Genomic DNA, 25868 nt, shown 5'->3' on the forward strand with positions numbered 1-25868 from the left:
GGCGATGGATGCCGAGCGGTGTGTGTGCTGCTGGGCTCGGGGCCGGGCTTGTCGGGTTTTGCGGGGCCGCTGGAGGCGGCGGGCGGGCGCGAACGGTCGCTGTCGCGGGCGGCGAGCGGCTCGGTCCCCGCCTGGTGACGGAGCATCCGAGAGGGGCCGCGGGACCGTCCTCTGATCCACGGAGTTGTGCGCCTGGGTGTGAGAGAGCAGCTGGGGAAGGCGAAGGAGAAGAGCTCGGCTCGGCCGGGCTCCTTCTGACCACCATCGTCGTGGTAGAGGGTGTTCTGGAAAGTCAAAGAGGCGGCTTGAGTAGCGGGTCCAGGAGCCCCGAGGAGTTGGTCACCCGAGAGGAGTCCGGCCGTCCTGCTTGGATGGCAGGGAGCTGGGGAGATCCAGATCCCAGTTTGGGTCCAAACGCTGTGAGCTTAAGTTGAATTAAGGAAAAAAAAAAAAAAGAAAAAAGTGGCAGTCTGTTCTCCTGCTTGTCTGAGTTTATACAAATCTGTAATACCAAAAGCACCGTGACCAGTGTTCCCTGACTTTCTAAATGATAATTCCATCAGTTGATGATACTAAAAATCGATACTTCCTATCCCATAAAATAGAGATTTGTGTAAACCAGACAAAGCCAAAAGAGACAGGACCCAGAGGGAAGAATTGCTGGGATATTGTTTCTAAGACACACATGTTTTGATTCTGCACAGCTGAGAGGTGGCATTTCTTTAGGGCATTTGAAGGAAGAGATGGTGCCTTCCTAGGGGACAGTGCAGGAGGAGACCAGTTAGGCCTGAATGGTGGGGCCATTAGCGAAATGGGGAGTTGTTACTCAGCTTTATTCTTTGTTTACTTGTTTAAATATAAAGATGTGCACCACCATCAAAGCTGAGTGACGATGGTTAATGTCAAGAAACGTACAAAGCCGAATTTTCTTTCAAGGTTTAATGTAGATCAAACCATGCTAAAATAAATCCGCGATGAGGAGGGGTCAGTGATTTTAATGGAAATACATTAAATCCCAGTGAAAGCTTCAGATGCTGGTGTTATTCACATCTTTATAGTAGAGCGTACTGCTGTGAAGTCTTAAGTGGGAAGTTCCACAGAATATAATAGCACGTAGGTGGGGGGTAGAAAGTTTAATCTTCAAACCACATAAATGCAGAGCAGCGTATGCTTGTAGTAGAAGTAACTTCCTTCTTGAGCCTGCTTTCTCCACATTTGAATGGCTGGAAACCATAATTAGTAGTAATTTTGTTTGTTGCAAAGATGGAAATCATTAGCATAAGAAAAAAGAGATCACAACCATATATATTAGCATTCTAATCTGGAGAACATTCTCTCTCACTTTGAAAAGGCACCAGCTAGAGTCTGTAAGCAATCCAGTATACATCCCTGACCTTTAATGTACAAAAGATTAAAGCGTGTTTACACGAGAACAGAAAATGTTCAAATTTTGAGAAAGGGCTTTATCCACATGCTGGTGGTAACTGATGCTCGTTGTTCATGTGCGATTCTGGCCTCGTCTGAACTGCACTTGGGAAAACAAGTCCTTTTCAGTGGAGGATTCAAAATGGAACCAAAACCATAGGAGTGTCTCTGGATCCCAGCACTTCAGGCTGGTTCCTACATTCAAAGCCCGTTTGAAAGAGGCTCTGATTTCCTCAGAGTCTGGCCTGTTCCACCCACCGCTCACGACAGATCCTGTAATAACAGATCTCTGTAAACATGCTAAAAGTGAATTTTAAAAAAAAATTTTTTTTTTTTAGGGAAGAAAAAGTAAATTTGGGGCTCTAGAATTAGATTGGGATGAAAGTTTCTTTCAGATAAACAATTTTTTAAAAGGTTGGGATTAGTTTCCACCTAAGCTTGTATTTTAAAAGTAGGATCTATATCACAACTTGTTGCCATGGAAATGCCAGAAATATCCTTACTGAAAGCGGTTGGCATTCAGTAGTGCTTATGTGTGCCTGAGACAACAGGAACATGGACTGCTATAAAAGCAACGGGGGAAAAAAGGGTAAATAAAAATGCAACGGTCAATATTATTAATATTAGATATTCCTCTCTAAGCCAACCATTTCCAAAAGCAGGAGTGCTGTACAAAGTGCCATTTTCCATCTGCCTTTTACTTTTACCCTTATTTGCCAGACTTTAATTAGCTATCATCATCTCAGCATTTGCAAATCAGAAACATCTGCCATGAGCAGGCTGAACTCAGAGATGTGCCCAGGTGAACGGGCTTTGGGAAGTTTGAGTAAAGTGGGTATCCTGTGCTGTTAGGTTGAAATTGTGATTTCACTTGGGCATTGAAGATGTTTTCTGTCTCTTTTTAAAAAAATGTGTTAGATGCATTCCCTTGAGAGACACATGTGGAGATACTGCTAGTGGTATCCCAAGTTTTAGCTTGTTTCAAGCTTGAAAGGTGCTGACTATCCTTGTTTCTCAGTGGGGAAGATTAACAGAAAGTCAATGAGCATTGGAACTAGCTCCTACAAACAGGACTCCCAGATGAGTAAGTTCTGATAACTGCTTTGTGTATTATTCCATAATACCTGTTGTTGGCCACTATGAGAGACAAAATACTGAAAAGCCAGACAACTGCCCTGCTTCAGCAGCTCGCTGCATGTATTCTTGTTCTGTGTTCACTGTGTGATGATCCACTGATAGGTAAAGCTGCCACATAATTTTTAATATTTGAAGTTAATCCTTCTGAGAACTGATCCTCTGAGGGATGTTTTGAAACTGAAAATCCAAACAAACCCCACCTTTAAATAAGATTCCAGATAAAATCCTGCCCTAAGACAACAGGTGAGAATGCAAATGGGAAAGAGTATTTTCTCATAGGCTCAAGCCTTTGCTGTAGCTCAGCAGACTCTTTGCATCTGGTGATATGACTCTACAAGGTCTATGTATGTATAATACGGAGAGAGGAAGCAGGGAGCATCTATAAATATTAATATTCCTCTAAATGGTTGTTTGTTTGTAGCCAGGCTCCCAGGGACGTTGCCACGTCTTGTAGGTGTCAAGCCCTGCATAATTTGCCTCATTCCTTCTTTTTCTCCCCAGTACAAAGCTATTAAAAGGAAAAAAAAAAAAAAAAAAAAGCTTGCAGCTCAGTCCTGGTGACTGGCTCAGTAACACAGGAGGCAGTGTTCAGCAGCAGCCCTGCAGTGAGGAAACAAATATGCACATGTAACAGAGAATACCAGATTTCACTCAGGAAACCAACTTTCACTTTGAGCTTCCAAGCAGCTAGCGTAAATAACAGACGACTTGGCTTTTGAAAAATGCAAAAAAGCTCTGCAATGGCCCCTTCAAATTACAATTAGCAAACTAATGAAAAAAAATTTGGACTCTTTTTACTTATGCAAATAAGGAACTCCATTGAAATCCCAGGAGCTGCACTGCAGCAAACAGATGTGAGGTCAAACCCGAACTTCTCCCCCTGCCCTCCCTTGTCCCACACGCGGCTATCTTTAGCTTTTCCTAGATGATGATTTGTACAAACCCATCGTGGAATGCAGTTGCTGGGGTGATGTTATTCCCTAATTTCATGCTAATTGGCAAGGTCACATTTGGCCGACTGAATGGCTTTGAAGTTACTGCCTTGTTTAAAAAACAGCGGAGGATGGGCCCTTGCAAAGCCATGTGTGCACACACGCACTGGTGTGCGTCCCGTCCAGCTTGGGAAATCTCTGGAGCCCAGCAGGACCTTTTCCTTTCTGCCTTTCGGAGGTGTGTGAAAAGGAGGTGTTTGGTTTTTTTTTTTAAACTCAAGGGTTAAGTCCTTTGAAACTTAAATCCCTTGATCTTTTTCACCTGTGTTTTAAGTCTTCTAGCTAATCAGTACTAAGGGCAGTGCTGAAGGTACCCACCTGGGGAGGCTGCCCAGCCACCAGATTGTTGGTGGAGCTGCCTGCAGCGTTCCTGAGCCTGTCTGTAGGAGCTGGTTTGCTGTTTGTTTGCAGTATGGTAGGATGCAGAGCCCTGCTTCTATTTCCTATTGTGGGAAGAGTAGAGATGGTCTTGGGAACTAGTAACTGGGTAAAGGCTATGGAAAAAAAGGGGGGAATAAGAGCTGGCAGCTTGGAGGCAGTTTGGGTGGGATACTAGGGGATTTGGAGGTCGGGCTTCCCTGCTCACGGGAACGGGGTGACACAGGGGACTAGGCTGTTTGCTGACAGTCAAGCTGACCGAGAACGTGAAGAGGTGCCAGTGTTGTCTGGGTGTGAAGCTCGCTTTCTTTTAACCCCCTGTCGAACAAGAAGGATCTTTTGGTACTGAATCAGGGGATGATTCAGCAGTGAAACCTCGGGCTGGGAAATGTCCCCGTGAAGGGGGGGGGGGAAGCACTGTAACTGCGTGTCAGAGGAGCTGTGCTGAAGCTGCTGTGCTGAAGCTGCTGTGCTGTTTGCCAAGACGTCCATTGGAAAAGCGGTGGAGAGGACAGTCCTTTGCAGCAGTGCTTCCATCTGTGTTCTGGATGCAATATGCAGGGATAGATGAACCCTTCAAGGTGGCACAACCTTGGGTGCGAAGCTCTACCTCGGGGGCATCTGCACAAAGGTTTCAAAGCTGCTTCGTTTCTTGAAAAACACCTCTGCTAGGCTGATTGGTCACCTAATTATTCTCTTGTAAGGGGGTGCAATCCTCCTCGGGGAGCTCAGCTGGCGGGTGGCTGGGCTGTTCCGTGCCATCGCCAGCAGCGTGAGGTTTGCTGTCCTCAGCTCCTGCCGCCCTAACCGAGCTCACCTTGGCAGCTCGGGGAGAAACATGGGTATTGCTGGGGCCATCTGCCTGGAGCCATTCCCGTGCCCTGGGCTGCTCCACGTTCCTGCTGGTCTCTGCAAATGCAGCGAGAAAGCAGCTGGGCTGCCGGGGAGCAACCTCTCCCCGTCCCCTGCTGCCCCTCTCAAAGGCAGGAGCTTGATATTGTTTACAAAACCAAACTCCCGCGGTGCTCGCCTGGAGAAGCTGGGATGTTGGCTTGGGTCTGCCCCTTCCTCGAGCAGGTTCCAAACCCCAGCCTGCCTTAGCCAAGTTGGCCGGGAGCAGGGTAGCCAGTCCCCTCCTACTGAAGGAAAAAGCAGAATTTCTCCTGATTTTGATGGAAAAGCCGTTTACTTCGGGAGAGCAGCACTTGCTGCTTTACCCAACCACCCCTTTTCCCTCCCCGGTGAGGTCAGAGCCCTGCGTTGTAGCATCACCGGCATTTCCATGGCGACAGACCTTGACATCACAGGCGTGGGCAATAGCACCCGGGACAGTGATTTCATTGTACCTCTGAAGTTATGCAGGGCTGGAACTCGGTCGGGAGATCTCCCCAAACCTCGCAAGCCCCGAGTCCTGACGAAGCCGTGCCGATGAGTCAGGGCCGGCAGCCTCTCCCATGCCGGAGACGCAGCCTCAGCCTCTGGGCATCTCTGTCCGAAGGTTTTTTCTTGTCTGCCATCTTGCCCGCGTTTCAGCGCCGCTGCCTGCTTTATTGATAATTTGCCGTGTGGGGGGAAACTAAATATTTTTGCTCTACGGAAGGCTGTGGGTGTTGTCTGCTTGGCGAAGGGTACCTGCCTCGCTCGCTGCCTGTGAGCGCTGGGTGAGCAATCCCGGTTTGCACAGCCCGTAAAGCACTGCAGAGGAGTGCCGTAGGAAGGCAAGGGCACGCTGCAGCTTGTTGTTGTGCGTAAACATTGTTATTAATATCTGGAACGTGGATCCTCTTGGCGCGTGAATGCCAAGGATGAAAGCGCTTGTTTCAACACAGGATTTCAGGGAAAAGCAAAGAAAACTCGGGTTATCTAAAGCCCAATTTTTAATAGGCAGAAAGTGTGGGCGGTGGTGTGTGTTTGTTATTCAGAAGACTAAAAATTACACATTCACATACAAATGTATGTTTGCTTTCCCCATACCCCTTAACACAAATTATACGTGCCAGCTTTGCTGTTCAACGTGTGTTGTGTGAGGAGCTGTAATTTTCTTCCTGTTGTCTGTGTATTTGGCACAGGTAATGTGGTTTAATGTGTACGGTGGGGGCAGCTTTTGCTGTAGGTGTGTTGAATGGGGAACTGAAACAGTCATCTGTTCCTGATGTGAAGCTGTTCAGCCCGGAGAGCTTTTCTGCGATTGCTGGTCACTGTACGAATCCTGCCTCGAGTCCTGGCGTCAAGCCTCACTCTGCCTGGTGCTGATTTTGCTCCCTTGCATCAGCATAAATTGGAGCGATTCTTCTGAAAGCGGTGGGATTGATGTTTTGTGTGACTGCGGAGGGGTGTGTTGCTCCACTGAGTCCGAAGGAGTGATGAGTTTTATTCAAAGTGAATCGTAGCATCAGTATCTAGGCTTGATGCGTCAGAGTTTGAGTGATGTGAATGACACACTATTCCTGTGAATGCCAAAGCTCTGATATCTGAGATCAACGATGCTAAAAATATGTTCGGCTCAAAATTCAGTTACTCGTTGCTGTTTTCCCCATCCCCAAAACAGCTGTGTGCTGGGATTAAAAGCCAGAGGAACCTTAAGAAATCTGCAAGCTGGACTCTCCCAGTCGTCTCCTATCCCGTCACATAGACATTCTGTGTGTTGGTTTGTTTGGTTGGCTGTCAGGGTTTCCCACTAAACACGAAGGCGCAGCACTTTCTGCTACATTTTCTTCTTTTTGTGGAGTTTTCTCCAGGTTGTGCAAAACATTAAGCACAAAAGGTAGTAGTCAAAAATCAGTGGAGGATTTTGCTCTCACACTAAGAAGCATTTAAAACTGAAAACGAACAGACCCCCCCCCCTGAAATTAAATCACAATCTCTCTGTATGTAAAAGTTTCACTACGAACTTTTGCTACTTTTGCAGAAAGCACAGTCAGCTCCTACCTGGCTTTATGTACAATATTACTTGCTCATGGGAAATGCTGCCTCATGTAGTGTAGGAGTTAGAGAAAATGCTGGAACACTTATTTAAATATTTAAATGAAATACTCTTCACCTATGACACTTGCTATCTGCTCGCCCCTGGGCACAGATCAGTGAGAATCAATCTCAAACTGTGGAGCTGTTTCAGGTATTTCCTGCTGGATACATTGAAATCTCTAAAAACATAAAAAAATCCTGATAGCATTTTGCATGCTTTTATGTAATGACAAATATTATTCAGCTCCCAGGCTGGGGACACTACGGGAGCTGATGTACATCGAGGGGATACCTGGCACGACTCTGCTCTCTCGGATGCCGCTGGCTTTAAGCACCCCATGGGGTGCTGAGGCGAGATCAGAACTGGGCTCAGCGGTGCTGGTGGGAATTCTGTGTTGCCTAGAAAACATCCCTGTACTCTGCAACCTGGGGATAGTTTGCAAGACTGAGTATCGCTGAAAACTGAGATTTTTTTGCACCAGGAGAGAGGGTCGCACTGAACACTTAGGACCTGTTACCCTGTATTTTATAATCCCTCTCTGGCCAAAACATTCCTTGAGCTGAAATTGGAAAGTGATTGCCTGTAACCATGGGGCTGGATCCTTTTATCTCTCCCTCTCTTTTCTAAAAAATATTTGTGAACGTGTTTTCTGATTACCTGGTGCTTTCGCATGTGAAACCTGTCACCAAAACTTGTTGACATGATATGGAGCCAAACAAATCATCACACAGAACTGAGTTTTTAATTTAAGAGCTTAAGCTCAGCTTTGGTTTCATGAAGCCCTTTCTGACTGGACTTTGCCGTGTAAGAAGGGTTCTTCTCCCTTCATCAAAAGCTGTTCCTCAACCTTTAGGTTTTAGGTAGACCTATTTGGAAGTGGTTGTGTGACGTGATGGTCTCAGTCCAGTTCCTAGTTGACAAAAGTTGCCCAAAGTCACGACACCCCAATTAGCGCTGAGGGGTGTATTTGGCAGAAGGAGTAGGAAGGCCAGCATTGAAATGGGCAGAGAGGCTGACGTGGTGCTGACCCTTCCAGGTGATCCCTCTAGCTCAGGGCTCAGGTAGAGGGAGCCCGGCCGGGCGGTGTGGAGGTGTTTGCAGTGCTTCTGTCCATGCTGCATCTGCTCTGAGCACTTGAGCTTCCCTGGCTGTTAATCCAGTACTTTCCACAAGCATTAATTGCAGTTAAAAAGAATTAAACAACTATTTACCTAATATCAGATCACAACCAGTTTATAAATATGCATTTTTTTAATCCATGATTGCTCAGCTTCTGTAATAATATTTATAGTCTTAAAGAGACCCTTCTTTTTCCAGAAGAACCGACTCCACATAAAACCAACAGCCCACCCTCTGGAGTTACATACGCTCATGATGTCTTGGACTGTGGCCTCAAGCCATGCCCCCTGCCTTTTTCTAGCCTTTCTGCAGATCCCATGGGCAGATATGGACAGCCAGATAGCATAGGGACAACACCTACACACCCTGCCAACGCTGCAGGGGCCTCTGCTCCGAGCCCTAGGATTGAAATTACTCCATATCATGAACTGATTCATTCAGGGGGTCCCTTCCGCAGCAGAGACACAGATGTTCTTTTGGTAGAACATCAGTCAAACTCAGCTACCACTAGCCCAAGGGTTACCCTGCCTGTCCCTGGCTTTGAGGGCTACAGAGAACCACTGTGTTTGAGCCCAGCTAGTAGCGGCTCCTCTGCAAGTTTCATTTCAGAGACAAATGTATCTCCTTGCACATCACCATGTGTTTCACCAAATAATGGTCCTAGTGATGACCTTTGTCCACAGTTTCAAAACATCCATACTCATTATTCTCCTAGAACCTCTCCAATAATGTCACCACGAACAAGCATCACGGAGGAAACCTGCTTGGGACGACATTCACCATCACCCTGTCCCAACTCAAGGTCTTCATCACCAGGTGCAAAACGGAGGTATTCTTGCACTGAGCTCTACAGCACTCAGCTGCCTTCCACTTCTCCACGACAGTCAAGGACCCCCTCTCCACAATCCTCTCCTCGCATCCCCTTGAGAGAAGACAACTCTTCAGTTACTTACACGCAGTTGCCCAGTGCTTCTCTTTCCATGGATGCTATGAACAGCCTTCCTACGGATCCTTCCTGTGGTGTTCCCACGAAAATTTGGAAAACCAGCCCTGATCCTTCATCAATGCCTTCCCACAAAAACAGCATTCCGTGTCACGTCTTTCAGACTGTTGACTTCCACGGGCCTTGCGAGCAGGAGGACAGGAGAAACTCAGCCCCAGAATCAATTTTGTTGGTACCTCCATCTTGGACAAAGCAACTGGTGCCTGCAATACCTATCTGCAGGTACGTAGTGCTTCTTGTGCTTGTGTGTTTTCTCATGGTGTGATGTCCTTTGTCATGCATGATGATCCCTAGGGAGGGTTTCCTTGGGCGGATCTTGCTGCAAACCAGAGCTAAGTGCTCAGGGACAGTGCTGGTTGATGGGAGCCCAATCCATTATGATTCCGAGAGATGAAAAAATCTGGGTTTGGAAGAAACATCATCAAAGCTGAGGTTTGTTGAAAGCACAGCATATGACAAATTCAGATTTCCAAATTATTTGTCTAAAGAGCAGATTGCAGACAGCCTTTGACAAAGGCTAAATGCTCTCATTCAATCCCGCTGCTTTTAAAGAAAATGGTTTGATCGCTTTTCTAAATTCAGAGAATGTCTCGCTTACAAATTTCCACCAAGGGTGGAAATACTTTAGATATTTCCTGATTCAAAATAGAGCACGCTGCTCCAAGTCAGACTGAGCATTCAGTCAACCCCAAGTGACTTATTGTTGGTTGTTAATTTGTTAATTGTCATTTAACCCAAATCTCAGCCGTTGGCGCTGCCCTCATCAACTCCCTCCATTGTCTGGTGCTGGCGGCGTGCAGGTCTGGACCCTGAGCGGTGCACAACTGCCAGGACCGAGGTTGCCAAATGCGTGACTCCACTTGCGGTCACCACTGGCACCCTGTCAGCCCTGCCATCCCGCTCGGCAGCAAGGTTGTCCCCACGCTGACGTTATCCCGTGCTGCTCCCGACCTGCTAAACACAAACTGCGAGTGAAGAACGTGGGCTGTGACTTTCCTTGGCTTGTTAGATCGGTCCTGGCAGCAGTTTGTGCTAACAAAATAGAAGTTGTTTAAAACCCAGTGTGAGGTCTAGTTGTACATTTCAATGTATTAATTTCATGTTATAAACCCTTGTGCATTTCGGTAACAGGAAAACTAGTATCAGGTAAGAATATTTAGCATTTTATCTGTGTGCTTTTTAATATTTATGGAAATCATAAAGATTATTAACTTGCACAACTGGTAAGTAATGGTAGGTGGAGTTAATATTTCACTATATGTTCTGTGATCAAAGTTTAAGACGCACAGCAAAAGCTAGGTAAAAGAGGGGGATCTCTGAAAAAATATAACTGCTACAGCTATTTCTAAGAAATAGAAATATTCTCTCCTTCTATTCTCTCCTGCAAGGAGATGGGCCCACAGGAATTATTGTGTTCATCGTGAATGTCAGCAGAGTTTGCAATCAAATGTGAGCAGGATGGCTTATTCTCGTTGAAATTAATAGCAGATTCCTAAATGTTTCAGCGAGAGCAGCCCCGGAGGGGTACTTGGAGGAAGAAGGGATGAGGGCTCTGAGAAATAAAGCGCTAAAGAGTTTCAACTGGTGTGGTCTCTCTCTGCCCAGCTTGCCCGTCCAGTCGCTCCCGCCCCTCGAGTGGCCGCTCTCCAGCCAGTCTGGCTCCTACGAGCTGCGGATCGAGGTACAGCCGAAGCCCCACCACCGGGCACACTACGAGACGGAGGGAAGCCGAGGGGCCGTCAAGGCACCGACCGGAGGCCACCCCGTCGTCCAGGTGAGGGACTGGAGAACAACTCCGTACAGGGAAACTGGGGGGGGGGAGTTCATTTCTGAAAGTCTTGCTGGGGGCTGACCCTGAAAGAGGAGGACCATGTGAACCTGGGTGTGCTTGTAGATGTGCGTAAAGTGAAGTTGAACTGTGGCGAAGTCCTAGATGTTTGGAAAGTTGGTTTAGATTAGCTTGTGAAAGCTCAGAAACTTAGGCAAAATATTTGCCACCTTTTCTGGGCTATATGTTAAACTTCCTGTGACCCAACTCTGTCATAAGAAGCCCAGCTGTCCTGAACTCCATCTGAGCCCATTTTATCATGATAACAGACTCTTCTGTGTAAACTGGGGCTTTCAAAATGTACAAACATCAAGCCTGGCTTTCACACTCAGCGTAGCTCAGTGACCTACCAAACTCAGATTTAAAATAACTAGCAGATCGCGTTAGGTCTGCAGTACCACATCCTTCTGCCGGCGGTGAGCGAGGGTTTTGGAGCCGTGGTCCCCCACGTTCCTGCAGAGCAAGTCCACGCAGCAGAGTTGCTACCTGTGTTTCTGGCTGCATCTAACCTCGGCTCCTCTCCGGTCGGTACAGCCAAACTGTATACGACTCCTGCACATTCGCTTGAGAAAAGCAGAGCAACCTTCATGAACCTCGATGGGGGTTGGATTAGGAAGGTATGGATGTTAAACTGGAGTTTCCCCAGAGTTAACAGCTGCCTTTTGCTAGAAATGTCTTTCATGCGTTTGCTTTTTCCTTAGCAATTTTACTCTTTTTTTTCCTGTCCTCTGGTTACGTGGTAGAACTTCTCATTTTAAGCCTGTTTAAATTTAGGTCAGCGAATTTCACCTGCGTGTAATTCAAGCACTCAGTACATCCATTTCAATCTGGTTTATATGTAACTTGCTGACGCCATGTCCCACCTTGCATGCAGTTCTGCTTGTCATCTGTGGCAACGCTGCCTTCGTTTTGTCCTGGATGTACGCCACCGAGGGGAAACCTGTGCTAGCTGTAGTAGCTGTGTGATAAGGAGAGAGCAGGGCGAGATAATTACATAGCAGTGGGAATGATTTCAAGTAAAAGTTTGGCCTCCGTAAAGCTGTAAATATAGAGAGGACATGTTTATTGGCTTTGTAATGCTATAGCGAAAGGGTGCATTAATTTAGGCAGGAGCTCCCTTGTGATTTGGGCTGATGTCACTACAGAAACACAATTTTATATCTCTTTTGAGGTATCATTTATACTGCCCTAAAGAGTCCAGTTCTGGTCCTAGCTATGCTTATGAGAAGGGAAGTCAGCCTGTTGAAACCAGTGAATGAAATTCAAGCTGACAGTGATGGAGGTAACAAAATGTGGCCCTTTGCTGACCTGGGGGGTGGATGAGCTGAACCCTTATTCTGTTGTGGAGAGTGAAGGGCTTTTCCTTCACCTTTCAAAGGGTAATGTAAAATAATGGCTGAGTAGGTGCGCTTGTAGCCATTTGGGGCCACATCAGTCTTTTCACTTATTTCCTCCTCGTTTCAGCCAGTGCCATTCAGGAAAGAAAGCCGGGCTTTTGGTCGGTGTTGCAAGGTTTCAGGGCGATATTGCTGGTAATGATGTATGGCAACTGTACGGATCGTCCACAGCTACAACTTTTGCTAAGCCAAGTTGGGGTGCATCCTACGCATGCTCCTGTCACACATAGGGCTTGCTATGGCGAGCCTGGACCAGGAAAACATTGAAATTTATGCTTAATTTTAAGCATGTGATCAATACCACTTATTTCACTCTGTTGGCTTGTGATTAACTTCAAACATATGTTAGATATTCCCCTGGAGGCTCACTCCCTTTTAAAATCAAGCCATAAATTGTTAAATCAATGAAATTGTTTACTTGGTTGAGCTGGACTTGCATATACGGACTGGATATTTGAGTAAAGGGTGCAGGAAAATAATAAATAGCAATCACATTTGACATACCTTAATATATTCCATCTTTTTAGTTTATGAATCTGACAAACTCCTAGCCTGCTGTGGTGCGTTTGAAGCTACATGGTTGTATGAACTATATGGCCAATCAGCACTTGCTCTTTTCTCAGTTTGCTTACAAGTATAGTATCATTTACCTTCCCAAGATCTTCCTATCAACCGGATGTTTATTGCAATGAAGGAGTTTCTCGTGACATGGGGAAATATAAGTGCTTTGTTTCCTTCCTGTAATCAATATCAATCAGAGAGGGATTTATATTTTCTACTGGAGACAGGAACTGATATTCCTAGTTTTATCATAATTTGCCATCAAGCTTAAGGATCTTAAACTATAAATTCAAGGATCCATGTTAGTTTCCCGAGCAGATGTGCCTCTGCACAGCTGTGCTTGCATATGGGGAAAATATGGACAGTTTCTTTATGAAGGCTTATTATAAACCTGGAAGTATTCGTTGGATTTGTGTTCACTTTAACATAACAAGGTTCATATGGGTGCCGAGCAATGAGATAGTTGCACCTGTATGGTTTATGACATCTGAAACTTGGGAAGGCTAGTAAAATCCAAAGCTTTCATGTCATAAGTTATTTGGCTTCAAGGTTTCTTTTTCTTTTTCCTTCTTTCCCCTCAGTGAATTTTAACTTTTGTGTTCTTGTCAGATGCAAACAGTGCAGAAACAGAGAAAATGAAACAGGAGAGATTTTAAAAAGGTAGGCGCTGTGTTGAGGAAAGTTTGCATGAGTTAAAGGCACCTGGTTGTAAGGAAATGAAATTAAATTGTTTTCAACAGGTTCTGAGTGTGTTTGGCCCCAGGAATGGCAGTGTTGACGCAGGGGTGACAGGGCTGGGGTTCTGCTGCCTGCTGCAGACCTGGTGCTGCGCACCCACAGCACTTCTTGAATGACAGACGTGAACACACCACCCTTGGGATTTTTCTGGAGCACTAGGACCTCTCCATAGCAACTTTCTTGAATGCAGTGCTGTCTCTTAGACATTTGGACTTAAACATTGAGAAGCCAAGCTTGCCCTGAGTGAGAGAGGCTCACCAAAGTGGTGGGATTTGTACTAAGGCTGAATGTCCCATTCATGTCCCGTACATTTTACAACCACTTTTGATATACTGCTTTTCCAATATTTTGATTACTTTTTCTAAAATACAAACTCCTTTTAAAAAAAAAAAATCTGATTTTTTTTTTTAAATTTCCCATTAAATTAACCCTCCACATGACTAATTACCCAGCTGAACCTTCTGGAGGAAGAGATGTTGGCTAGTTTTTGCAGCACAGTGTTGGCCTGCAATATTTATTTTTTGAAAACTGCGTTTTGCATGCAAGTTTCTTCTTTTGGGTGCTCTGAAGCTACAGACCAGCAGATCTCATATCCTCCAGGCCTTATCTTGTGGTTTATCTTTCTGATGCTGCTTCCTCTTCTTCACGTGTCTAGCCCCGAGAGTTTGTGCACAAGACTCTGCACCAGTTGTGCACTCCAAGTATGGCAGGAGAAGAGTCTGGTTAATCAAAACCTCTGGCTAGATGGGCCACACAGAAGAGGGCATTTACTTTGTTTGCCTGGGGGAGGAAGAGAGAAGCCATGCATGCTGTGTAATGTTCACGCCAATTAGCTTCAGAGGCCATCTAGAGTCATACGGAGAAGCGTAGGCTCCCAGTTTAGGTGTTTGAGTCACTCTTGGGAGGAAACTACAGCTTGCTGTTAGCCATAGAGAAACTCAGGTTTCTATTTTAGGGATGTAAGTTGAATGCCAGTGTGAGTATTCCCTAGGTGTTAAGTCACTGAGAACAGCAAGGAAATCCTGCGTAGCAAGGACAAAGCTGAAGTCTGCATGCACCTACCATCTTGCAGGTCCACCCGGTCACTGAGACTGCAGAGGAGAGGTAGGGATGATTAGTGTCCAACAATTTTTCACCAAAGCTGAGGAACAGCTGCTTATTTGTCCCCAGCTGCTCCAGTCAAGGCTCTGGAAGAGATTGTCCATTAGGAAGGGCAGTGACTGCTCCTGTGTAGAGAGCTTATGGATGTGATTGGGATAGAGGTGGCAATCCAAACACAAACCTAGCTCTGTCCAAGTTCACCCCGCAGCAGCATGCCCTGCCCAGAGGGGTAAAAATCTCCATCTTTGCATGCTTTTAGGCAAATATCTGCTAGGAAGGACATGGACATATTTGAAGTCTGCTTGGGATAGGAGAGATGAACTAGATGATTCCTTGAGATCTCTCCCAGCATTATTTTCAATAATCCTCTAGGAGCTCCCACCTCTTAAAGGGAAGTAAAATTTTTGGGTTGTTGGCATTGCTCACTATCCTGTTGTCCAGGGGAAACAGGGCATGTGGTAGCACTTCAGTAACACTGGATGCTGGCATAGGTGTCTTTCACCTACTGCCCACAGGAAAATGTGGTGATCAGAAGCTCTCTGCTTCAGGGAGAGACAAGTTTTTTAGTTCTTCAGCAAAGGTTCTGCTGTCTTTGAACTGTTGAAGGCAGTGATGAGAAGGAAAGATCTTTTCAGTAGCAAAGGTTGGGTCTGGATGAGCTTCACTTCATGGTCAAGCAGAGTCTGTGGTCCCTTAAAAGCCATAAAAATACTATTTTGAAGATATTCATTAAACTTAGTGGTTCTGGTTTTGTCCTACTGCTTTGCATGAAGCTAGATCTTCTTTTCAAGATGGAAATGTTATTTCACATGGTTGTGTGATATATCAGGGAGTTCTAAGCAGAACTCTTGTCCTTCCCTCAAGGGAAGTGGAAGGAAAAGCTTTTAGGGAAGATGAGCAGTTGATTTATGCAAATGATTGTCCAACTGTAACCTGGATAGCTGATCTGTACTCGTTTCGTTAGAAGTGGTTGCCTTTACACGTGTTGCAGCGCATGGGTATAAATGAGACAAACCCATTTCACACCAATGTCTTCCCACATTCTGAAGTCCTCTGGGACTGTGAGATAAATGTGTGATTTGCTGCAGCATTCACCTCATATGATTGAGTCACAGGGCACTGATTTCAGATGTACATCTGCCATGGACTGTAGAGAGGCTGAGGTATACTATTTTGTTAAAAATCTGTTTATGAGAACTCAGCTAAGTCTTGGGGTCAAAGAGTAAATATAGGCTTTTTTACTTCTTTTTGTTTTTCTTATTATTTCTAATTTTTTCCCTAAGCACCTGTGTGTTTCAGACTTACCTTGCCGTAAACAATCCTCAAGGAAGCTGGTATTTTACGTAGCTCTTCAGCACAGTAATTTGTAGTCATATTCTCAAAGTAGTGTGCCTAATTCTGGCATTTTGGATTTTTTTTATTGCCATCTCAGCAAATCCTTCCCCTGATGTATTGCTTCTCTGACTTACCTTTACAAAAGGCTCAAATACTTCTGAATGAAAACCAGCACATAAGTAACCGGTAGCTCATTTGCATCTCTCGCTTTGTTTCTCTCACTTCCACCACGTTATTAACTCCGTTCTTCATCAACAAACCTGCTTTTTTCCACTGCTTGCGTCAGATAATCGAATCCGCTCAGGACAACCCGAGGCTGCAGTGCTCGAGAGCAGCTGAGGACGTTGGTCACTCGGGGCCCCAGTTTTCCGAGGCAGCACCGTGCCCAGAGCCCACCCTGCATCAGTGGTGGGGAAAAACTCACTCCTCTGGGTTCTGGGGTCTCTGGTTAGTCAAAGGCGGTGGGTTAAACTGAGGAACGGGGCTGGGAGAGAGGAGGGAATGTTTCCTTCAGGTCAGAGCATCGGGGACGACTCCTTCCCCATCTCTTCCCCACAGCAGGAGGGGGGAGATATCACAAGTGGACTGAGACTTCAGTCCCTGCCTGCTGCCACTATCCTAAAATCATGTGGGAGTTGTATTTATTTAACAAAAGCCTTGCCAATGCAGATGTCTTGGACGTCGGTGAGGTCTTCAGTCTCTTCTGTTCTTGGCACACACAACACTAAAAGCTGTTGACAGTTCCTCTAACAGAGGTTCAGGAGCAGTAACCTCCAGCGTGGCAGTAATGGGCAAACTGGGCACAAGTCAGCTTTCCACTGGCAGCAGTGAATGTGGAAAAGGACGTCCCCCCGTGGGCTTAATTTCAGAAGCAAAGGGGAGGAGGTAATTCTGCTATGAGCGATCATCCTACTGCCATAATTACACCTCCTTTACTGGCTTGATTGTAACAGTAAAAATTAAATACATTACACAGCTGTTTAACTTGGTACAACATCCAAACGTGGACCAGGTGTACAAAGTCCCAGTGCTGAAGTGGAGGGCAGCGGGTACCCCCGACCCATCACGCGGCTGTGTGTGCTAGTCTCCTCCTCGCTTCTCCTCTTTAAAGCAGGAAAGCTGTACAGAGAGGGGCTCCTGTTCAGCACAGTTGACCCAACTTTCCCCTGGGTTTTAACTTTTAAAATTTGGATGACTTTCACTGTGTGGGTTTTTTTTTTTTTTTTTTTTTTTAATTAAAAAGAAGCTGGAATGGTAGAGTTGTTAATGGAGCACACAGGAGCTGCTTTACAATAACAAACGTATGTTCCACTTTCCTTTTATATTTGAATTTTGCTGTATGTGTTTTCTTGTGGTTTCTAAGTCAAAGGAGACATTGTTTTCTAGCCTAGGCTTCACATGGGACCTTGACTTTAACTGTATGTGACTTCCAACATTCAACTAATTCCTTTGCGTATTAGTGAAACCACAACTTTGATGGAAACTTAAAACCAAATCACAGCTTGATACCATGATTCACACTCTCACAAGTAGGGCTGGGCTGGAGATGCGCTCCTGCTGAAACCCAAACCAGCCTGCCCAGGAAGATTTACTCTTGAGGGCCCGTCAGAGGAGTTGAGTTTGTCCTTTTCTGTCCATCTTCCCAACTCCCCCTGTTCAGTGAAGGGGAAGTCTGAGGTCCGGGACGAAGCCCTATGTTGTTTGCACTTCGTGGGCAGGCTGTGCTGGGCTTGTGCAGCCGAGCCAGCTCATGCTGTGCAATGTCTTTGTACCATTCTCGTGGCCTTCCCCTTTCTAGGGAGCGGGGGCCTCGCACAGGCTCTTGGCAGCTTTTGGCTCTTGCAGGGATTTCTGCCCCCAATTGGAGAACAGTGTGTGACAGATTGACTGCACGTTTCATGCCTGATTTACCTGCAGGACTATGGGGCTTGTTTGCAAAACTGTGATGATTGTAGTTGCCTCTTGAGCTTTGAGCTGTTGGGTCGCGGATATATTTACTGTCGTTACATGTGCTAATGCAGGGATAGATGTGCAATGCCAAAAATGCAGATTTTGGGGACATCTGGGAAATTCTTTTCAAAACTAATATCCCATCAAGCGTAAGGGTAGGTCAGTAGGTCAGTACCCCTCACACTCTACTGCTAGCATACCGATAGCTTGGCTGTACCTTGAGATCTATGTATCTGAAAGCTCAGTGAAGCCACTGAGGAAATGAAATGGCTAGATAAATCAAAAGTAGTGTAGGATAACACAGATAAGCCTGATGTTTGCTTTTGTTTAGATGTGAGACTGGACTGAAAAACAGGGAATATCAAATATGATATCTAATAAACCAAGATTAGAGGAAGAGCTGACCTGTGTGCTTTCTCTAAATAATGCAAGAAGAGAAGTGCTGGATAACAGTGAGGATAATTAGCTAGTGGGAGACCTTAACTGGAGATAAGTTGCATCGTCTGTTGCTTAAAGTCTTTAAACTGGGCCTGCATCCCCCTGTGTGAAAGGGACGCTGTCACCCAGATGTTATGGCTGAGCGAGTGCAGCTCGCCCCTAAGAGGACAGGCAGGATTGCTCCATGGTGCAGTTGGGATGCAGAGGTGCAGGGCAGATGATCAGTGAACCATGTACCTCGAGGGCGCAGAGGGATTTTCCCTGCTTTGAGTGAATGAAAAGCTCTCACTGAAACTTTTGAGCCAATTCAGAAAACATTGCTTTTGATGGAAAGTAATTTTGGCAGAGGTGAGGGCAAGGAGAGTACACCAACTGGTTTGAGGGTGATGCCTGTGCTATGCAGAAGGCTTGGGTTAGTCATTGGATTAGAAGTATGCTTGGATTAGGCAGATGCAAGATTTAGGCTACTCTTTCATGTATGCTCTCACTGCATGACTGTACATGGGGGAGTCAGCGCGCAGTAAACCAAAGTTCGAATTTATGGCTGTTTGCCATGAATGTGGACGCTTCCAGCGCAGCAGTGATGCGGACATAACTCATCCCATTCAGGGCGCTCTCGAGTATCCACAGGAGAAGTTCATGCAGGGTGGATAGTGTCCTGTAAACTCACATCTGATCTCTCTGTTCAGGGGCTTCACTGTCCAGCTAAGCCTCCAGTTCCTCCCTTCCTCTCTCAAGACCGATGTCTATTGAATTGGAAGTGCCTCGTGCCAAGCGAGGACTCGCACCTGGGTCTCCCACGTCCGGGGGAGCATCACGCTTGCTGGGCTAATGGCTGTTCAGGGGGAAAGGGACTGGATTCCTCCTGCCTGCTGCTGCTTGGTGAAGATTTTCTAGGGTCTCTATGTCATTCGGAAACAACTGTTGAAACCCTGATGCTTCCGGCAGACCTGAGTTACTCTCTCTGAGCATGTCTTGCGTTGTGGGTTTCAGCATGAGAAAGAAACTGGGGAGGAGAGAGGCTCCTGGGGCTTGCTTTTATTTCTCTCTTTTTTTTTTTTTTCCTTTCTTTTTTTTTCTTTTTTCCAAAAATGCTTTTTGGCCAAGATCCTTTCCAAAATCTGGCTGATGTTCAGTCAAATAGTCAGTGCCTGAGCAAAGGCTGTGCTATGGTTCCTGGACCCCAAACCTGCATCACAGGAGGCCCGGCACTAAGGCCTGGCAGAGGGCTCAGCTCTGGGGATTTGGTTCATTGCAGCCAAATCCATCATCTCAGGCTGAACTGAGTAACTCCAAGGTGCTCTTGCTGCTACCGCTTGTCCCATCTTCCCCCTTGTCAGCACGGTTGCTCTCAAGCTTTGTGCCACGTCTTGGCTGCACAGTATGATGCTCCTGGGGCTGCACCTGAAGCATCGCTGCCTCGCTTGTCTGCCGGGAAGGATGAACGGACTGTGGCAGAGGAAGCTGCAAGGTTAGGTGATAAGAAAGCAGCTCTGCTTGCCACCCTTCATTCTGCTCCAGCTGGGCTGAGGCTGGTTCCCATGGTGTCTCCGACAGCCGGCAAGGGAACGACTTTGCTAACCGGTGGCAGAGCCCTCTGCTGAGAAACTCCCCCAGTGCGATTCTGTCAAAATCAGCAGATTTGCACCCTCTGATTTACTCGTGGCAGAGAGAGGTTTTTTTGTGCTGGGGGAATTTTGAATCTTTTGTCATGAATGTGAATGGAAGCTCTTTAATTACACAGCTGGTTTTCTTAGTAGGAAAAAATTCATATTTTCACCCAGCTATGAAAATCTGATCTCCAAATTCCCATATCTGCATATGTGCAGTAGTCAGATGCATAGTACCTCTTCTTTTTAAACTTTTGGTCGAGATAGTCAAAGCATCTTGAAAATAGGATCAGCCCTTTGTAGGGGAAGGGAAACTGAGGCACAGAGAGGAAACAACTTGCTTACATTGCAATGTAAGGTCAGTGTCAAGACAGTCAGGAACAACTCCCCCCGCAACTGCTTTCCCCCCAGAGCTGCTGTCTCTGTCCCAGACCTGTATTTTAACCCCACGTGAAAGCAGAAATCCCAGTTAGACACTGGGAGTCTGGTTGTCATTTACTGTAAGGAGCAGCAGAGCAAATGAGATTCAGTCCTTGGAATTTTGACAAAATTATCACCAAAATAAGAAACACTTAAAATTGAGTATAATAAAAACTCATCATTTAGCAGAATCAGATGTGCAAAGGATTATCTTTGGAGGCCTTCTTAGACTGCTTTGGTAAGGAGCAAAAAGAACCAAGGCAGAGATTTCCTTCTGGTTTGCGTTCTTTTGCTACGTCCCAAGTACATTAAATTGAACAAAAACATGTGACAAGATTCAGCTTTGTTGCTCAATGTCAGCTCTAAGTAAAGCAGGCAGGCAAGCTGCTACATGATACGGTGTCCGGATGAGGTCTTTGTCTTAATTACTGACAGCTATTGATATGCCACTCTCCCTGAGACAATACAGTGAAATTTTCCATCTTGGTAGGAGTATTTTTGAGTAAAGACTTCCCCTCAAATTCCTTGAAATTGTTGAAGCCAAAGGGTATTAATGATGAGAATTAATGATAAAATCCGAGACGCAGAGTTGCTTCCACCAGGAAGGGAGCTGAACAGGCACGACAGAAGCGCTCTGCCAAGGTGGGGCTATTCCGACAAGCACATCTTCCTCTCGTCCGCTGCGGGGTGTCCGAAAACACACAAAACCCAGCCTCGGGGTTGACAAAGAGTCTGAGCGAGGGAATAGTTTGTGGTGTCAAAAAGCTTTGGGACACGGGTTTAACTCTGCAGCCTCTCACAGTTTCTAGAGGAAGGTGGGCGTTGGGGGAGCTGGGGCTCCTTCCTAGGGCAGCCGGTGCCACAACCACGTGCCGCTCCTGGCAAGCCTCTCGGTGCTTTCTTATCTTCTTGGGTACAGCAGGAAAAGGGAAGCAGTAGGAGGAAGCGATTTCTCACGCGGCTTTGTATTTGCTTCTAATTAAATGTTGCTAGTCGAGCTCTGTTTTCCCACTTTTCGCTACCGGCCAGGGATGGTCTATCTGAATCACCCCGGCGCTGTTCTCAAAGCTGACCACACACATGCACACCCTCTTCGAGGGGAAGCTGGAGTGACTTCCACGGGGAGATAGCAAGTAATGTGCAGCGGTTAATGGACTAAGCCTCACATTACAGTGAGCTGAAATAAGCGAGAGATGATTACTTTCAAGCAAATAAAATCACCAAGACTAGTGAATTCATTCCCCAATTTTATACTTTCCTTCTGGCAGTAGCTTGCGTTGTCTAGACAGGAAGATGTGTGCAATCAGCTTTAAAGATGCAGCTTTATACCTCCCAGGGGAGAAAGACCTAAATTCCTGACAAGCAAAGCCCTGGTGGGATGAATGGGAAACAAATTACTCCCTTCTACTCTCTAAGGCAATCGGTGTCTGTATCGCACGGGTTCTCACTGCGGCTCTTCAAAGGTGCCCGTGAGATTTGCAGATGCTCCTGCTTTTGTCTTGCAAAGCCCATCACTGTTTGCATGCAGACTTTCAGATGTGCAACACCCAAACTAGAAATCTCCAAGAAAATCTGGCTCTGAAACCTGTTGCAATACTGGTGGAAACCGAGGTGCTGCGGCCGGTGAGCGGTGTTACCGCGGGTTCGTGCCATTTGCAGAACGAGGTTGGTAACTCCTGCAGCAAGGCAGAGCACAGGGGGATGGCGACCTCGGGTTTCTCACCGAGCTTTGGCTGCTTGTCACCTGTGGGACCCAGCAAATCACTGCACCTCTCTGCCCTGGCTTCCCCATTTAAGAATAAAAAAGTTACCTTACTTATCTCCTTTGAATCCTCCCTCCTCTTGCTAATAATGTAATTCTATATAAAATATAATAATACTTAAACTCAAGTAAATGTGTCCAAGATTCAAAGATCTGAATTCTGAAGGTTTCACTAAAGTCCCCCTGTATGTGCTTATGTTGTATCTATAGGTGACCGCCTACAGAATCTTTAAGGAATTTGCCTTTCTTTCTGACTCTGCTCTCAATTTATCACTTGGTTACCAGACAGCATAACTAAGCAGTGTTGCAGGCGTCACTTGTGCGAAGAGATTTGCTATTCATGCAGCACAGCAAAGGTGAACCTCTGTTTTTAAATCCCCACAGCCAGAGGCAATGCCAACTACACGAATGCAGGGTTTGGTTCATCTGAACACTGGGGTAGGGACAGATTTAGATGTGAATTTTAAACTCTGGCTTTAAGTGCTTGTATATTTGGAGCTGGGGGTCTCAGTTTGTAAGAAGACCTGAGTTTTGAAATAGTGCAGGAAAAAAAAGAAGCGTTGTTTCATATGCCTAATGTGTGGTCTCGATGGCTGCGGTTGCTGTTACCGTCACAGGAATTGTGTTCGGGTGGGTAACTGGACTGCCAGTAGACAGCAGCTAAAGGCACATCTGCTCATTTTTTGCATGCAGAATTACATGTGCTTTCCTGAAAATGGCACTTAAATACCTCCTTCTCCCCAATTTGACTAGTATTGATCCACAGATGGAGTGGAGAATGAATGAATTTTATTTATGCAGAGGTGAGATGGTGATTTTAATCATGCCACACATTTCCATTTTGTTTAGAAACCCAATCATAGCAGCAAACCAAACAAGAAAAGTCTCCTTGTTTTCTGAATGATGTTATTTGTTTATCTGCCAAAGTGCTTTGCATTTCCTCAGGTCACAGACCAGCCCATGTCTGGCTATGTTAATATTATAAGAGTTATGCAAAAGCAAAGTTTTAAGAAAAATCTTTCAACTGAAAGAAATAGGATCTTAAAATCCCAAAATAGAGTATGGAAAGGTACACATCATGTCTGGCTTCTCTTTCCCCTTGTGGCAAATGTGACTCAAAGGAGTTGGGTTTTTTCCAGCTCGATCTGTATACAGTTTGGGGGAGTTTTATTGTGAATAGGTCACCTTATAATACACAAAAATATTTCCTCCCAGAGTTATGTATTCATAAATCTTTCTCGATTCTCACTCCCTTGAAACTGAAATCCAGATGATTTTGTTTTCTTCACGGAAAGAAGAGTGAAAATGAGTAAAGGAACACCTTGGCGCGGGGCTGGTCCTCTGTTCTCGTCTCTGCCGAAACTCCCGTTGCAGGGCTTTGCGCCCTCCCCTCGGGCAGCTGCAGGCTGAGCTGCCGTCTCCCTTCCCGTGAGATGAGCAGAAGAGTAGGACTGAAAACCCGAGACTTTCAAGCGGCTTGGTTGTTGCTAAGGGAGGAAAAAATGAATTGAAGTTATCATTTAGAAAATATTTTAAGTCTTCACTTGTCTGTAGGGTTCTTTAAGGCTCACTTTTGCTCCTTCTTTGCTCCACCAAAGAAAAGATCAGCGTTACGGTTAAACGCTAAAGCAGCTGCCTAGCACACTGGAGGTGAGTGTTTGTTGAGAGTAACAGTCTCTTGTAGTAGTTCAATTTTCAGGAGAGACGTATATCTGAAATACAGCTTTAACAGGTTCTTTCATTCTAGCTCACAATGAATTTTTCTATTTAAAAATGCAGCACGAAATATTGTCTCGTTTCTGTCCCTGCAAAGTAGGGTTAGCTACTTCAAGTTAAGTTCCTGAAGCGTTTCTGTGGGCTGTCCATCTTCATTTTTTGTTCCTAAGTCATCCTAATGTGTTCTCAGCAAGTGAAAGGTAGATGGAAATGCTTATGGTAAATGATCACCTGTATTATCCTTTAAAACATAATCAATTAATTCATGGTGAGGACACACCCTTTTAAATGGAGACACCTGTCTCTTACATATATTTTTTCTTTGTATTTGCATTTTATAATTCTATTTTGATTTTACAGTAATGTCATCCCAAAGCATTGCCATAATGTCATAAATTACCAAATAATTATGTTACTTTCTTCCACTGATCAAACAATTGATTTAAAATCTGGTCCTGTGAAGGACCAGAAGGCCTTTTACCATGTGCTTTATACCCCCTTGCCCAGCAGATGATACAAACGTTGCCATATGAGCAGGCAATCAATTCTCCTCTTCTTTAAGTGCGTATACATTTATACAGACCCAAACCCACAGACATACCTATTATTAGACCGTGAATAATTTTACCTTGGGAGCTCATTCTACACATGCGCAAAAACACCACTTAAAATTACTTTTAAAGGTGGCCAGTATGAAAAACTGTGTACGCAGCCAGTTCTGTTACAGCTGCTACTGACTGTGCTCACTGGGGGCAAATCATCTTCTGTAATTTATTATCTGTTTTCCTCCATCCCAGTCTCCCACCTATAACTCTGGGATTTTGTTCTGCCTGGACAAAGGGCAGAGCAAAAGCTGCTTTGCTGTCACTGTAATAACCGTTCCAGTCCAAAGGATCCTCTTGTCATCTTACTGGATCCACAAAGAATTACTCTGTCAGGCATGACAATGAACATGCTCAGTACTTGAAAACTACTCTTCTCACTCCCCTTGTAAGGATAAGATGGCTTTTGGTCATACAGCGGCTTTTCATTGAAGGCCAGGAAATCTTGGATTTTTAAAGTACCGTTCTTAGGATGAGTTTCAGTATGGCTCCCAGAGAACCTGGGCTTAATGGGCCCCTGTGGATAACCAGGGGCTGATCCCTACATTCATGCCTGTTCCCAGATCTATCATTTTGACCTCTGTCGCCTTTAATCTTCTATACACTCTGTGCATTTCTAAGTCTCCCCACGACTGCCACCGTATTTATCACATTCTTGGCAGCGCTGCTTCTCCAATACCAAGCCTTGTGCTTGCAGTCCAGCTCTGCTCCTCCTCCACCTTGCTCCCAGAGCCAACTGGCATGTTTGCACAAAGCCTTGTACCCTATTTTCTGTCCTCACAATCTCCCGAAGCGCCTGTGTGAGTGAGCTATCGTAGGTGTCTGAGCTGCGGCTGGGCTGGATTCTGTAATTCGTTCTTGCACAACCCCTACTTAAGGCCTGTTGACTTCAATGGAGCTATTCATGTGAGTGGAGGCTGCAAATTCGGGCCCTTGGGTTCTAAGGTCTCTGGGGCATAGACCCTGTCTTTGTATGCCTCGCAAATATGTGCTAGATGAGTAATGATAGCTCAGAAGAGTGAGTGTCGCTTTACATTTGCCATACTGAAGGAAGGTTGCCAGGATTGCATTGATGCTGCATGTGGTCCCCTTCCAGGGGGGAATTAATCCTTCTATGCAAAGATACCTCCTGCTGACTGGTGAAAAGAAAAAAGAAAAAAAAACCGGTTTGGCCATGAATACCATTAGCTTAATCTTCCTTTTCTCTGATCTTCCAGTACTATTTGCTTTGTATGGCTTCATCAAGGTTTTGCATGTGGATGGAATAATTGAAAACAAATTTACCATGTCTCAGACCATAAAGTTCCCTTTCAGCTAGATCACTGGCTATGCGGTAGATAAATGTCTGGTTTTCATTTTTGGTTATGTGAGAAATTTAGAATGGTTTGATT

At 45.5% G+C, this 25868-nt stretch overlaps 1 protein-coding gene across 1 annotated transcript in view; it reads left to right on the forward strand.

The window, feature by feature from the left end:
• The window catches only part of NFATC2 (nuclear factor of activated T-cells, cytoplasmic, calcineurin-dependent 2), a 67227-nt gene that overhangs the window by 7634 nt on the left and 33725 nt on the right, over positions 1 to 25868 (forward strand). Inside the window, exons 2-3 of the mRNA XM_010569785.1 lie at positions 8215 to 9241; positions 10625 to 10793. Coding sequence (XP_010568087.1) covers positions 8215 to 9241; positions 10625 to 10793 — 1196 coding nt within the window. The remainder of the gene's footprint in view (positions 1 to 8214; positions 9242 to 10624; positions 10794 to 25868) is intronic.

Source organism: Haliaeetus leucocephalus, unplaced genomic scaffold, assembly GCF_000737465.1.
Source record: "Haliaeetus leucocephalus isolate CR32 unplaced genomic scaffold, Haliaeetus_leucocephalus-4.0 Scaffold273, whole genome shotgun sequence".
NCBI classification, from domain to species: domain Eukaryota; kingdom Metazoa; phylum Chordata; class Aves; order Accipitriformes; family Accipitridae; genus Haliaeetus; species Haliaeetus leucocephalus.